This window comes from Centroberyx gerrardi, chromosome 13 (assembly GCF_048128805.1).
Source record: "Centroberyx gerrardi isolate f3 chromosome 13, fCenGer3.hap1.cur.20231027, whole genome shotgun sequence".
NCBI lineage: Eukaryota > Metazoa > Chordata > Actinopteri > Beryciformes > Berycidae > Centroberyx > Centroberyx gerrardi.
Genome location: NC_136009.1, coordinates 24,396,581 through 24,411,958, shown reverse-complemented (window position 1 = coordinate 24,411,958; position 15,378 = coordinate 24,396,581). Strand labels below are relative to the sequence as shown.

General features: G+C 44.5%; 1 protein-coding gene across 1 annotated transcript in view; it reads left to right on the top strand.

Moving 5' to 3' along the window:
* Window positions 1-15,378, top strand: part of cadm3 (cell adhesion molecule 3) — a 70,459-nt gene that overhangs the window by 25,024 nt on the left and 30,057 nt on the right. Inside the window, exon 3 of the mRNA XM_071921587.1 lies at window positions 5,707-5,856. Coding sequence (XP_071777688.1) covers window positions 5,707-5,856 — 150 coding nt within the window. The remainder of the gene's footprint in view (window positions 1-5,706; window positions 5,857-15,378) is intronic.

Sequence of the window (15,378 nt, the reverse complement as noted above, 5' to 3'; positions counted from 1 at the left end):
TCCGCACTTCACAAGCCGGAGCAGTGTTTCCCTCACAGGAGGAGGGAGGGGGCGGGGGGGGGGGCGGGGAGGGGACGGGGGGCGGGGGAGGGGAGGGAGGAGGGGGGCGCTACTAAAAAAACAAAACAAAAAAAAAATGAAAGCGAGTTACTTTAAAGTGTTTTACAGTGCAGATGGGGCTGTTTTTTTTTCATTCACCGGGCAAACAGTCAAATTTTGAATTTGCATCTTGACTCGCCGAGTGGAGGGGGAGGGTGTGTGTGTGTGTGTGTGTGTGTGTTTGTGGGAGGGGAGGGCGGGGAAGGGGGGGGGGGGGTGGAGAAAGGGATGAAAAATAGGAAATAGAGGAGGAGAGAAAAAGAGGAGCTTGTAAAGGGTAGAGGTGGGCAGAAGGGCACACACACACACACGCCCACACACACACACATTCACCCAGGGGGATGGGCAGTAGCCGGGGACAGCTGGGCATGGATAGATGGATGGTGTGGGGGAGATTGCTCTGTGTGTGTCAGTGTGTGTGTCAGAGTGTGTGTGTGTGTGTGTGTGTGTGCCTGCCTTTCTGACTGTGTCCTCTGTATGTTTTGTGAGAATGTTTGTGTGTGTGTGCATGTCTTTGCATGTTTGTGTGTTTTATGTGTGTGTCTTTGTAACTGTATCTTATGTATTTTTAAGCACGTTTTTATGTATTTATGTCTTTCTTTCAGAGTATGTATGTGTGTGTGTGTGTGTGTGTGTGTGTGTGTGTGTGTGTGTCTTTCTGACTGTATGTTTTATGAGAATGTGTTCATGCGTATGTTTCGGGGTGTGTCAGTGTGCGTGTAAGTTTGTGAATATCTGCCTGTGTGTCTGCGTGTGTTCAAGTGTGTGTGTGTGTGTGTGTGTGTGTGTGTGTGTGTGTGTGTAATGGCCTGTATCATGCCATGCCATATCAAACCGCACACTGTTGGCTGAGTTCCCCATCAATTGTGTACAGCATCAGCAGCACCATGACACATGACTCTGTCTGTCACACACCATAGCACTGCTCTCTCTGCAGCTACAATAGAATGCGGATGCGCGCACACACACACACACACGCACACACACACACACACGCACACACACACGCCCCCCACAACCACATGCAGATAACACCCATCTCATAAATCACGTAGATACACACACACATCCCACACACTTGCACACACGCAGATAGATTCCTCCCTGCAAAACAAATACAAACACAAACACATTGGAGCGCACACACACACACACACACACTTGCATGCAAACAAATACACGCACACACACATGGATAATAAGCTCCTTGCGAATCACATACACACACACAGACACACACATGCACACACATGCAGATAATAACCTCCTTGCAAAGCAACTACACAATTATGCCCTCACACACACACACAGACATTCACACACACACCACACATATGCACAATTTGCAGATAATAAGCTCCTTGCGAATCACATACACACACACACACACACACACACAAGCACTCATACACACTCCAAGCACATATGTACACACACATGCGCAAGTATGCAGATAAAAACCCTGCAAAACAAATACACACACCCACGTACACACATGCACGCACAGACACACACCTGCAAACACACACACACACACTCACATAATTAAACCTACTTCCAAAAAGTGCACATATGCACACACACACACACCCTTCCATGCTCGCTTGTATTACAGTAAAGAAGTTCATTAACCCGTGCTAATTAGCAGGAGCACTGTAAAGCTTCCCAGAGAGAACGAAAAACGGAGGGAAGGAGGGATGGTGAGAAGTGAAGGAGTAGATTGAGGAAGGGGGGGGGGGGTGGGTGTCTGGGGGGTGGGGGGTGGGCGGGTGTTGGGGTGGGATTGGCAGAAGGGCAGAGAGGTGAGGGAGGACGAGAGGAAAGCGAGGGCGAGGAGGAGAGCGGGGCAGATGGAGAGGAGGAGGGGGGAAAAAAAGATGGAGGGAGACAGATGGAGGAGGAAGAGAGGAGGCGAAAATGAAAATGGAGATGGCGGAGGAGGTGGTTGGGGATGAGGGGAGGGGTTGGATTCAAACTGTCTGGTGTTTCGGGGGGGGTGGGGCGCTGTTTTTGCGGAGTTTTCTCCCTTCTTTTTTATCATCCGAGCGGCCTCCAGCGCCTCTCTCTCCTTTTGCCATTACCGGCTTCCTCTTTCTACTCTCTCGCTCTCTTTTTCTCTCTTTCCCACCTCCTTTTATCACCCTCTCCTCTCCCCCCTCCGCGTCCCTCTCCTCCTCTCCATGCCCTCATCCATCCATCTCTCTCCATCTCTTCTTCTTCTTCTTCTTCTTCTTCTTTTCTCTCTCTCTCTCTCTCGCCTCGATATCCCGGTCTGCCTCCTACCTCTGCGTTCTCTCACCTCGTTGCCGGCTGGCGAAAGTGTAAATTGTGTTGCTTTAAATACCCGTGTCTTCCCTGAGCTTACAGCTGTGTGGGTGTTTTTTTTTTTCTTTGTAAGGGAGGGGTGGAGTGGAAAAGAGAGAGAGAGTGTGTGTGTGTGTGTGTGTGTGTTGAGGAGAGAGGAAGAGCGAGCCACAGTGTTTAACTTCACGTCTGCTAAGGATAGATAGGTCTCTCCTTTCATTTTTCCAGCTCGGGTATTTAGCCTAGTCTTAACCGTTTAAACTCTGGCTGAACTTCATTTCCCCCCTTTAACTTTGCTCTTAAGTAGCTTCAAAGGTAAGAGGAACAGCTGTATCTGTATCCCGAGGCTTATCGGGGTCGAATAGTGTCGGCGAATGACTCTTTGGTGTTTGTTTTATCCAGCGTGGAGCGCCGGATGGGCGGGGTTTGCCACATCAGGACAGTTAAGATGAGTGGCACAAAAGTTGTCGACCGCAGAAAGCTCGACTACATTTTATTCTTAATTTCAAGTAGCCTAATCTCTCTGGCACGCATTGTAAGGCCCGATGTGGCGAACCCCGCCCACCCGCCCATGCAATGACTGCTTAGATTATGTGGAAGTCAATTTAATATAGTTTCTAATGATAACTCATCCTGATGCAGTTAAACGCCACCCACTCAGTGCTCCAAGTAAGTTTAAACAAACACTAAAAGTATTTATGGATAATATGTGACCTAGGGCTAACTGTGTTGCTATCATGCACACATACTTCATCTACTGATTTCTATGCATAAGTGGAGCTATATTATTCATTCAAATCTGAGGCATTATTTTGTTATGGAAGTGCCATTTAATCATCATTAAAAATGTTGACGTGTTAAGCCCCATAAAATCGACATTCTCCGGTTAGCTTGCATGACAGATTTGATATCTCTAGAAACCGAGAGATCTCTAATTTGACCAACGCCTACAGCAGCTATGCTAAACTCACATGTAGAGCTGTACGTATAAACTGTATAAACTGTATAAGCTGTAAGTATAGACAGAGTTTCAAAGGCCCTGTATAACTCAGTGGGTAGAGCATGGCAATGGGCCACGATAAAAATGAATGAACTCATCCTACTGCGATGTACTTTGGATAAATGCGTCCGCCGAATAGTAGGCCTATATGTTATGTAAAAGATCGTCATACAAAAATAGAGTCCACTTGAAAAATGCATAGCTGCTCAAACTCCGATAGTTCATTCCCAAAGAGCTGCTAATTGACCACTGATAAGGTTTTGCCAGTCACACCTGTCACAGAGCTGCTGTACTATCCACAGGTTGTTCTGGGTCAGAAGCACCGGCACTCTGCTCCGGTCAAAGATACTCCACAGATCGGCCAACTTGTCGGAGCTCATTGCGGTTGGCTTGATGAGTGATGCACTGGGACAGCCAATTTACCCAAAGTGTTCATGCCAAGTAGAGGAGCTCTTGCGATCAGCTGCAAGAATTAGCCCGAGATGCTATTAAAGGAGACACTAATCCGCGGTGCACTTGACCACACATTCAGCCCTCAGCCGCGGTGCTTAGAAAAACCAACCACAAGGTCAGGGCTTCAGTAAAAAGCTGTGGAGAAAGAGAGCGAGAGAGCGAGAGAGAGACTTACTCACACTGACACGAAGGGCTCTGAAAGACTGTGTGTGCCGTTTGAATCGTACTGGCAAGCGGTGTGCTGTCCCTTTAAGGGCTGTTATCTCTCTGAATCCTCTCAGCCCGGAGGCAAACCTGACGCTTTTGTTTTTTTTTTTTACAACAGATATTTCTCGAGGTGTTGTACTGCCCGTCCAGCTTTAAAATAAAAAAAAAAGAAATACCCACGGTTGTTGCCTGCTCCTCTCGGCTCATGTACCGCAAATGTGTGTTTTTGATGCTACATGCAGTTAGTTTGCTCGCCTCCTCTTCTCCATCCTCTCTTCCCGCGTCGTCCCCCCCCCCCCCCCCCCTCCACCACCACACACACACACACACACACCCCCTATCCTCCCCCCTCCCTTTCATGTCTGGATGGGAGTTCCGCCGTAGCGCACTTAAGCAGATGTTCTTCCTGCTGAAAAAAGAAAAAAAAGAAAAAAATCAATTCCACCGCCGGTGCAAGGATGTGATAACGCTCCACGCCGAATATAAACCTGTCTCCTGCTTGACAATTTGGTTCCAATTAAACTATTTATACACGCCATATTTTCAGGGGTGAGGAGACCGCTTTGAGGCATATCTCCTTATGAGATGTTCCCTCCGTTGGCTTGGCCTTGTCGTCAATTATGCCGTATTTTTGTTTTGCCCGAGATTAGGTTGAGCGAGCGCTGGCACGTTTGGAAGCGGGCGGGAGGGGAGGGGGGCGCAAAGTGGGGCTGGGTGTACTTGGGGCCGCGATAACTTAACACGACACAAAGCGAAAGCGGCAGCCATGTTCGGCATAACTTACCATAATGAGCGGCTGCATATTTAGTGTACATTTCTTGTTCGGTTTCACCTAATCGTCCGCCATCCTCGCTGAATGCAAAACGCAGAATTAGCCTGCACCATCACCCGTTATCAAGGGAGCGCTGTTAAATACCGTAATTTGAGGCAATTTGAATACTGTTTCGCACCCAGACAGCTCGCTGTTCAGTGGTTGCTGTGGCGCTCCAGATCCAGCCTTTAGAATCCCTTCATTATGCCGGGTCATTTGTATTCTCTCTGTCTCTCCCTCTGACCTGCTCATTTCCATAATGCCTGTCCCGTTTGAGCTTGTTCCGTACCCGCCGATACATATGCATAGTGTAAAAACCGACACAGGTATCGACTAAAGAGGGTTACAACGCTATTAGAGGTATGAGACAGTGCTCTGCTGTCGCTTTGACCCGTTGAGAGCCACCGTCTGCCGCGCTCTTCATCTTCACTGGTCCCTCAGGTTGTACAGTCTCTGGATACTGGAGCTGGTATTGACTCATTGCTCTTACACAGGCCTCGCAGTCAGTGCGACTAGATAGCCATTTGTCTGCTTTTTTTGCCTGTATGACAGCATGCCCGTGTGTGTGTGTGTGTATGTTTGTGCGTGCACTGTGTGTGTGCTTTCAGAGAGACGGATAGAGATATATAGATAACCTGACAGGTAGGGAAAGAGATAGAGAGGGGGAGGAAAAAAAGAGAGAGAAATAAGGCATTTTGTGGGTTTATCTGATTTGTGTGTTGGTGTGTGCTAGTATTTTTGTACGTGTGCACTCTCCCTCTGACTCGTTTCTCTCTCGCCCCTCGGGGCTCTGTCTTGTCCCCCCTCCCCCCTACCCCCTCCTGTTGCCTAGACGACGACCCCTTGCAGCCAGTGACCTCAGATGAGACGGTGTCAGTCGGAGGCACGGTGACGCTGACCTGCCGGGTGGCCGAGAGCGACAACTCCTCGCTGCAATGGTCCAACACCGCACAGCAGACCCTGTACTTTGGAGAGAAGAGAGGTGAGAGGGAGGAGGGGGTGGAGGGAGGGGTGGAGGATGGGAGGGAGGGGGGGAGGGGGGGACTATAATAAAAAATAAACTAAATTGCGAATAAGGATGTTTGGTACGGCACAAATGCACTAATGATTAGTTTGGAGGCATTCGGTTAAAAGCATAGTTCAAAACACAAGCCACAGAAAAGGACATTAAGAATCTGAGATAGTAAAAAATAGGTTATTTTAATTTGACATGGTGCAAAAAGTGTTCCAAAAGTGCAATAAATAAAAACAGAATACAAAGAAAGCTCCTGATGGGCTGAAATATTTGCTTTTTTGTCTTCACTTTTCAATTTGTCTTTCACCTTTTGCACTATGTCAAATTGAAAGAACCATTTTTTTTTTTTACTATCTCAGCTTTTTAATAATCCTTTTTTGTGGCTTGATGGCCTAACTGGCTGGTGTGCAGGCTTTTTTCCCCGGTGATGGTGTTTTGAAAAGAGAGACTAACCCTCCTCCTCACTGCTCGCTGCAACGGTCCAACATCACACAACAGCCCCTGCAGTTTGGAGAGAAAAGAGGTGAGACGGAGGGCTGAATGGAGGGAGAGATAGAGGGGGAGTCGGGAAAAGACAGACTGAAATTCTGAATAAGGACGTTTGGTACTAATGATTACTTTGGGTGCGTTGGTTCAAAAGCACAGTTCTAAACGCCATCAAAAGGGAAAAGAAGCCTGCACACCCGCCAGTTAGGGCATAAAGCCTAAAAAAATGACATTAAGAAGCAAAGATAGTAAAAGAAGGTTTGATATGGTGCAAAAAATTGCCCAATAAATGAAAAGTGAAGGCAAAGAAAGTTGAAAGAATACTTGAAGCCTGATGAGAAGCCTGATGAAGCCTGAAATGTTTGCTTCAACTTTCTTTGTTTTCATTTCTTGCGGTTTTTGAGCATTTTAAGCACCGCGTCAAATTAAAGGAACCTGTTTTTAATATTATCTCCGCTTCTTTTTTGAGGCTTAATAGCCTAACCGGCTGGTGTGTGGGCTCCTTTTCCCTTTGGATGGTGTTTTGAAAAGAGACTGACCACTCCTTGCTGCAATGGTCCAACATTGCACAACAGACAGTCATTTGGAGAGAAAAAAGGAGAGAGAGTGATGGTGATGGGGAGAGGGGGGGGATGGGGGAGGGGGAGAATGAAGAAAGAGGGAAGTGAGAGAGAGGCTCCTTCCTGGAATAATACACTTAACAGCAGACGTGAAGTGGTAGAGAGATGGAGTGAAGGAGGAAGAGAAGAGAGAGGGATAAAGACTGAGAGGTTTTCATTGCAATGGGCCAACATTCGCACAACACTATACTTTGGAGAAAAGAGAGGCGAGAGAGAACGAGGGAGGCAGAGAGGGAGAGGGGGGAAGGACAAATTGAGAGAGACAGACCAACAAGTCTTTACTGCAGATGGAGCTCCAACCAGATTGGAGAGAAGAGAGGAGGAAGATAGAAGGAGAGAGATGGAAAAGCGAGGCTCCTCTTCCGCAATGATACAACACTTCAAAGCAGACCCCGACTTTGGAGAGAAGAGAAGTGAGAAGAGAAATGGGGGGGTGGAGGATGGGGGGTGTGGGAGGAGGAGGTAGCGAGAGGGAGCAACGCGATGGTCCAACATGCACAGCAGACACTGTACTTTGGAAAGAAGAGAGTTGAGAAGGATGGAGGGAGGGATGGGAGGGAGGGGAGAAGGGAGATAGGAGAGAATTCAACCCTGCAACCATGTCTCCTCTTCAAAGAACAGCAGATGGAGAGAGAAAGAAAAGGAGGAGGCATAGGAAGAAATTGAGACAGAGAGACTGAGAGACTCCTCGCTGCAATGGCTACACAGCAGATCTTGTGCTTTGTAGATATAAGAGAGGAGAGAGAGAGAGAGATAGAGGAGGAATAGAGGGATGGATGGAGGGAGGAGAGTGACTGACGACTCCTCTCAAGCAACGAACAGCAAATGCTCTATTTTGGAAAGAAAACATGACAGAGAGAGAGAGAGAGAGGGAGGGAGGAGAGAAGTGGTAAACAGCAGACAACTGTTTTTTTTTTTGGAGAGAGGATAGCAGATGGAGAGAGAGAAGGAGGGAGAAAGGAGGAGAGAGAGAGAGATTCCGGCAAACATTTTGACTTTGAATAGATGTCGATACGACGGCCTGCACCAGTGTTGAAAACCTGTGCAAACATCCGAGACGGCATTCGGTGCTATCTGCATCGTTTTGTGAAATCAGGACCTAAATATCTCTCTGATATCAGTTCAAAACAGTTTCCAAAGCTGTTTTAATATGATTTTTTACCGTGCCATGACATCATACTGTGGAAATTTTCTGCTCCTTTGGGTTGACTTTGAACTCGGCCACCTCCTGCATGTCGCCATCTGACAAACGCTCGCTGCAATTGCTTACTGTAATTGTCCAGCCTGGGAGAGAAGGAAGAAGGGAGGAGAGAGATAGAGGAAGCAAAAGGCAGGTGAGAAGGTGGGATGGAAGGAGTGAGAGCGGAGATAGGGAAAAGAGAGCCTGACAACTCCTCTCGGCAACGGTCAGACACCTCCGGGCGGACGCTCCACATTGGAAATGATAGATTGAGAGAGAGGGAGAGTGACAAGTCATTTATGCAATTGGCCCCAGCAGCACACGGCAATGGGAAGAGAAAGAAGGAGGGAGTACGGCAGATGCTATACTTTGGAGAGCCGAGAGATAGAGGGATGAGAGGAGAAGAGGAGGAGAAGGGAGGAGCGAGATGGGAAAAGAGAGAAACCGAGACGCCTCGCTGCCGTGATCCAGCACTGCACAGCAGACGCTATACTTTGGAGAGTTGAGACCTGAGAAAGAGGGAGGGAGGGAGCGATGGACGGATGGCGGGATGGAGGGAGATGGAAGACGAGGAAAATGGAGAGTGACAACTCCTCACAGTGATGGCCGCCACACTGCAGAGCACAGACTGTACTTTGGAGAGATCAGAGATGGGAAGTACAGAAGGAGGAAAGGGAGGAGAGAGAGTGGAAGGAGATAAATAAGGAAAGATGTAGGAATGGATGTTTTATGTTATTTAACCAGGCGGTACCGCTGAGGTTAAAAAGGACTTTTTCAGTAGAGACCTGGCCATGACAGCAGCATCATCAACAAATGAAGCAAAGGTAGAGAGGGTGGCGTGGAGAGGAGGACAGAAGGAGGGGAAATGGAGGGAGAGAGGAAAGAGAGGGAGGGAGAAATTATATTATAGAGAGAAGAGAAATGAGATTACAAGAATGATGCAGGGGGATACAGAGAGAGAGACAGGGAGAGAGACCTTGGGCCTCATTTGTAAAAAGGTAAAGGCAAATATTGTGAAAAATGATAAAAAATCAAAGCCAAAGCTGTGATTTATGAAAAGTTGATGTTGCGTAATCACAGGGTCACATTGATTCTCTCCAATTTTCTGTGATAAATCGAAAGCTAAAACTAACTTTTATCATTATTCAGGCTATGAATGCCATAGATATGAGTTTAATTTGGTTTTATATAATATCTTAGTCAAAGAAGGTTTTAAACCATGTGCTTTGCAGAGATGAGTGGTGATACAGGGACAGGGTGTCTGCAGGTTTCAGAAAACCAAATTTAGGACTTTTTAAGAGCTTTTCAATGCCACCTGGAACTGAATTTTAAAAGGCAAAATAAAGAAACAAACCTGCCAACACCAGCCTATTTCCAATGAAGCACAGCTAATGAAAGTTCTGCAACTATAAATGGATAGAATAAGATAAAGCACAACAGGAAATTAATTGTTAAGGGACATGAAGCCCAATTGTGTTTAGTAAAGCAGATCCAATGAAAAAAAAAAATGTGTACACATTTGTACATAGTGTACTTCTAACCCTGTTCTGTGGACATGCAGCGCAAAGAAGCCTGTTATTCTACGGTGGAAAAAATAGCCTGATAACTGTAGCCTATTTAAAATATTTTAATACTTTTTAAGGCCTTAAATTTTGATAATTGATTTTAAGACTTTTTAAGGACCTACAGATACCCTAGAGGAAGAGAGGAGGTGCGAGGATGGATGGATGGATGAAGGGAGAAAGACAGATCCAGTGCTGCTAAGAAGAAGAGATTAGAAAATTGGGAAAGCGGGGGAACAGACAGGTTTCTACTGCAGTGGTGCTAGACTAGCAGAGAGAGAGAGAGAGAGAGAGAGAGAAAGAGAGAGAAAGAGAGAGCGACAAATCGATCGACATAGAGAGATGTAGAGACATAGAGAGTTAGAGAGTGGCAGAGACAAAGAGAGAGAGACAATTACATTTACATTTTAGCCATTTAGCTGATACTCGTCACAGGATGTGAAACTAACCGTAATATTGACAAATATATAAAACTAGTGCTAGGCTACATCAAGTTAGCTCACTAGCTAGTTAGTTACTGGACGATAGCTATAGTGGGCTAATTTATTACCTTAAAATGTCAACCTATATTTCTCCTGATTGTTGAGATTAATATGTTTTTCAGTGGAGAATCTGTGAAATGATAAATGTTTGTCTCATTCCTGCCATTTGTGTGATGTGCATAACAGTAGGTACACAACAGCAGGATATAGCTGGGCTGTATTCGCTCTTCCAGGTAGAGTTTCCCCCCCTCAGTGTGACATAACTTCAAGATGGCTGCTGTGGGAATAAGGCCCCTAAGTGCAGCAGTAGAATGAGCTTCTTTACAATAGTCTAGCCTGCTGGTTATAAATGCATTCACCAGTTTTTCAGTGTCAGCACGAGAGAAAAGGTTTTTTATATGGTAAAATGCCGTTTTAGTTACATTTTGTATGTGTGGCTCAAAGTTTAGATCACAGTCAGTGATAACACCCAGATTTCTTACTTGAGGTAAATATATCTCTTTGCTTCTTCACTCAATTTACCAAAACTTCTCTTTTATCTTGATTCATTTGGAGGAAGTTATGTGCCATCCATACGATGGCACATAATGTCTGAGATACAGTTAACAAGGGAGTCAACAGGGCTGAGATTGTCCGGTGAAACAGAAATATTTAATTAGGTGTCATCCGCATAGAAATATAACCTAATGTATGTTTGGGAATGATGGCCCCTAATGAAAGCATGTACAGACTAAAAAACAGGAGCCCTAAGACGGAGCCTTGTGGTACATCATATGTAACGATACCTTTTGCGATGAGGAGTTGCCTGGACACAAAACAGTCACGATTTGTTAGGTAGAACCTAAACCAATTTAAAACTGTGCCTGAGAGGCCAACCCACTTTTCCAGTCTATCAAGGAGGAAGTCATGTAATAATAACAATGTAATACCAGAAGAACCATGATATCTATTGATATTGATATGATATTTTTTTATCAAGGTTGATTCTTTTGTTATGTGTGGCCATAACCAGAGCTGTTTCACAACTGTGCTTGGCTTGGAATCCAAACTGGAATACCTCAAATATGCCCTGCGAGTTTAAGTAGTTATTTCATTGTATTCTCAAGTACTTTACTGAGAAATATCATGTTGGAGATACAGTTAAGAGTAGAAGAGTCCAAGGTGCACTTATTCAAAAGTGGTCGTACAATACAGTTTTAAAGCAGATGGAGGGAGAGGTTGACAATACTTGGTAGCCTACATCTGCAGCCATACAATCATCAACTTTTTAAATAAGCGAGAAGGGATAGGATCCAGGGCACAGGTTGAGGGCTTGAGTTTACTCACTATTTCACATAGTTCCTTATCAATAACTGTAAAATAATGTAGAGGGCTTTTAAAGGGTGAAATATGGTCAAAAGAGAGAGAATTCGAATTTAGTTTAGATGATATCTCAAACTTAATGTTGGTTATCATATCTCTGAAGAATAGAGCAAAATCAGGGTCTACCATAGGGGAGGGGTTCAATATTGCAAGAGATGACATTTGAGAAATAAGCTCGTCTGGCAACTTTGATACTCTGGTTTTACTTGGAAATACTGTAAAATATTGTGATGGATCTGCAGTTTTGTTTTCCTCCATTTACTCCTTTACACTCAGTATCTTTTGAGCTGAGCAGTTTCCTCATTTTTCCATGGAATCCTGGCTTTATTTTTTATCTTATTTATTTTAAGTGGAGCCACAGAATCAATGGTTACCTTTGTTCTTGTACAAAAATTCTCGACTGAACTATCACAAGAGGAGAGCAGTTGAAAGGTGAAAGACTGTTATTAAAAAGTGCGAGTTTTCAAGTGCTTTTGCGCCAAGATTCCTTTTCCTAGTAGGGTATTCTTTTTTTTTGTAAGCGTATTGCACGTCTCAACAGTTTATACACAGTAATACACAGTAGTGGTCCGAAATAGCAATATCAACAACAGATGCGACATCTACAACGAGTCCATGAGTGATGATGAGATCAAGAGTGTGTCTATGTTTATGAGTGGGCTCTTTCACACGCAGAGTAAAATGTGTAAAATATTAGTACATGTCATTACTCTGGAGTCTGACGTATTATCAAGTTGCAGGTTAAAATCTCCCATTACAAGTTGGAGTGAATAATTGATAACATCTCAGTGAGTTAATATAAAAATAAGGGGTTTGACTTGGGGCCGTCTGTAGGGTGTAACTGCTATGTTTGCATTTCGGAGTAATTGCATGATATTCAAAAGCTGAAAAATCAAAAGACTGTGACAATAACACAAATTGGACACGCCATTTTCATGTGTTTGTCACATGAAACTGTCAAGCGTGTTGCACCTCTGTCCACACTCTAATCAGTGATGTCAAAGCAGGTATTTTGCCTTTGACTGCTGATGCAAAACACCTGCTCTGACATCAGGGGTTGGGTGTGGCCAGAAGTGCAACATGCTTGACAGTTTCAACTCATAGACAGCAGTGCAACAATGTTTTTCTGCCCTATACGATTTAGTGCTGATTCGATCTTTAGATTTAGGCAAGTAGAACAACTTTGGTTAAGGTTAGGTAACTAAAACTTTAGTTAAGGTAAGATTTTGGTCAAGGTTAAAAGAGAAAAGCTGAAAATGAAAACTTCACTCACAGTAGAACACTTCTTCACACGAAAACTGAACCTGGGTTGTCGGAGTTGAAGGCGACTGCATCGCCCATCCACCCCCTCGACCACAACACCCTTACTTTCAATAGTGCTGTTTCTATGTCAAACTAATGCTTGTTTCTAATCATCTCTCCTCCACATAATCCTTTCATGGTGGAGGTATTTCTATTATTTTTTTTGTACACAGAGAATGTTATTTGCATTTTTAGACATAGTGCTCAATTCACAAAATTTCATGAGACCAGGCTGCAATACACAAAGGGGCTTGCACCCTCATGAGCATATCTTGCACAAGAAGTAATGCACACACACACACACACACACACCGAGCCACAGTGCCCAGGCAATAAAAGTAGACTCACTGTATTGCAACCACTCACTACTCATGGTGCTGTGATCACTTCCCCTTACCAGGAAAAATACTTTCAGTCCATCTATAATTTTATTTATTTGTCAAGTTCAATTTCCTCCTGTTCCATAAAAAACATATCACCAGACATCCAGGCTATCTGCCTCAGTACAATTTAACAAGGTAATGGGTCTCTGGTGATTTTCAAACAATGGTGGATGGGGAAGCTCTCACCTGGTGGGAGGATATTAAGTAGGCAAACGCCTCTAAATTATTTCATTATAAAAAAAAACCACACAGAGCACTTCCGATGTTTTTGCCACTTACAACTGTTTGGTTTCCTAAGTGAAACAAACATGAAAATGCTGAAATTGATGAAAAGTTCCCCAGCCAGCTTCTCTGACAAAGAGACTGACAATGACTGTTTGCAACACAGGGGGGTAAGACGGTACTCCAAATGCACGGCATGAGGTGTAGGTTTTTTGATGTTTTCTCAAAAACTATTGATCCACACCACATCAATCAAAGTTTTCTTGGTGCCTGGGCAGGCTCTCTGGAGAATCCATTAACAACAGCCATCATAGGACCAAAAGACCGTAGCAGAGAATTTGAAAACTAGTGCTTGAAGAAAGCTTCTTCCACATTTTCTGTTTGCATCATCCTGACTATATTATCCCTGCATGTGTCGCTAAAATAAGCATGTGTAATAGAAGAGAAGTGCTAGGCAAAGAAAGAGACAGGGACATGGAGAATGTGAATTTAGAAATCCCATTTATTAAAGGTTACTGAAGTTAATACAGGCCAAGGAATGAAAAACATCCATCTACGTGATCCTGAAATACATCATGCAGCCGCTCCCCTATAGAAAAATAACAACAAATCACAAATAAAAAAGAAAACACACACACACATATACATACATTGGTAGTACTGTAATTGTGAGGACCTTCCATTGACTACATCCATTCCCAAACTCCTAACCCTCTCCACTACATGTCTAACTTTAACCCTTATCCTAAACCCAACCTAATCCTAATTTCTAACCTTAACCCCTAAACCCAAGGTCTAACCCTAAACTACCTCCTTGTAGAAGTGAGGACCGGCCAAAACCTCCTCACTTAAGAGGATTTTCCTCATCTTTGTATCCTTGCGACAACATTTGTTCCTTCTAAAAGTACAAGAACACCCACACACACACGCACTGGAACGCAAAGTACATTAAAAAAACCGAGGGACATCAAGGGACCTCATGAGACAGGAGGTGCGGTGAAATTTCTCCTCGCTCTACTCGCGTGTGTTTGATCCCTTGACTTTCAAAATAAGCAGGGAAATTGGCGCGACGAGATGTAAACAACAGAAAGCAGCGAGGGCGATAGTGACAGCCATTATGATAAGTGGCTTTGGTTGACATCTTTGTTGACCTCTTGTTTTAATGGCGATGAATGATGAGGCAAGCTAGATTACTCAAAACTATTCTTAAGCATTATATGTTTTATTCTATCATGCTTGCATTTTAATCCTTTTGCTTCGGGCTCGGCTGCCAGCATGATCGATGTTTTCTTTGGCGAATCTGCTGTGGCTCTTGGAAACTTTTCTTCAGATGTCATCAGTCAGTGTTGTTATTGGTTTCAAATACCCAAAGGACATTATTCCCTGCTATAAGTGTTACATAGGGGGAGAAATTTACAGGTATCCTGCTTGAAGCTGATTAGCTCTCGCTCTGCTGCGTCGGGCAAACCTCTGTTTCAAGCTCCAAAAATTCAACTGGAACCGATGCTTCTTTAGCTCAATTTGCACCGCCTAGAGCGAAGTTTGGTCTATCTCCATTGATTTTGCATACATTCGCGCCGCCTCTAAATTATTTTTTCCCTTCTGTCTGAATGTAGGGTAAGAGACGAGAGAGAGAGAGAGATAGAGAGAGAGATAGAAAGAGGCAGTGGAGGGAGGAGGGGAGGGGAAGGTAGATAAAGCAGACAGAGGTATGTGTTTATCAAGCGTCTTGTAGTAGGCCCACTGATCCAGGATCAATTGACGCTCTCAGATCAGGAGGGACGGGATGATCAAGGGAAGCCCGCGGTCACTGAACCCGGATCAGCTGTCGGAAAGGACGGATAATTAGGGAGCTGGAGAGAATATTCGGAAACAGATGGGAAGATGGAG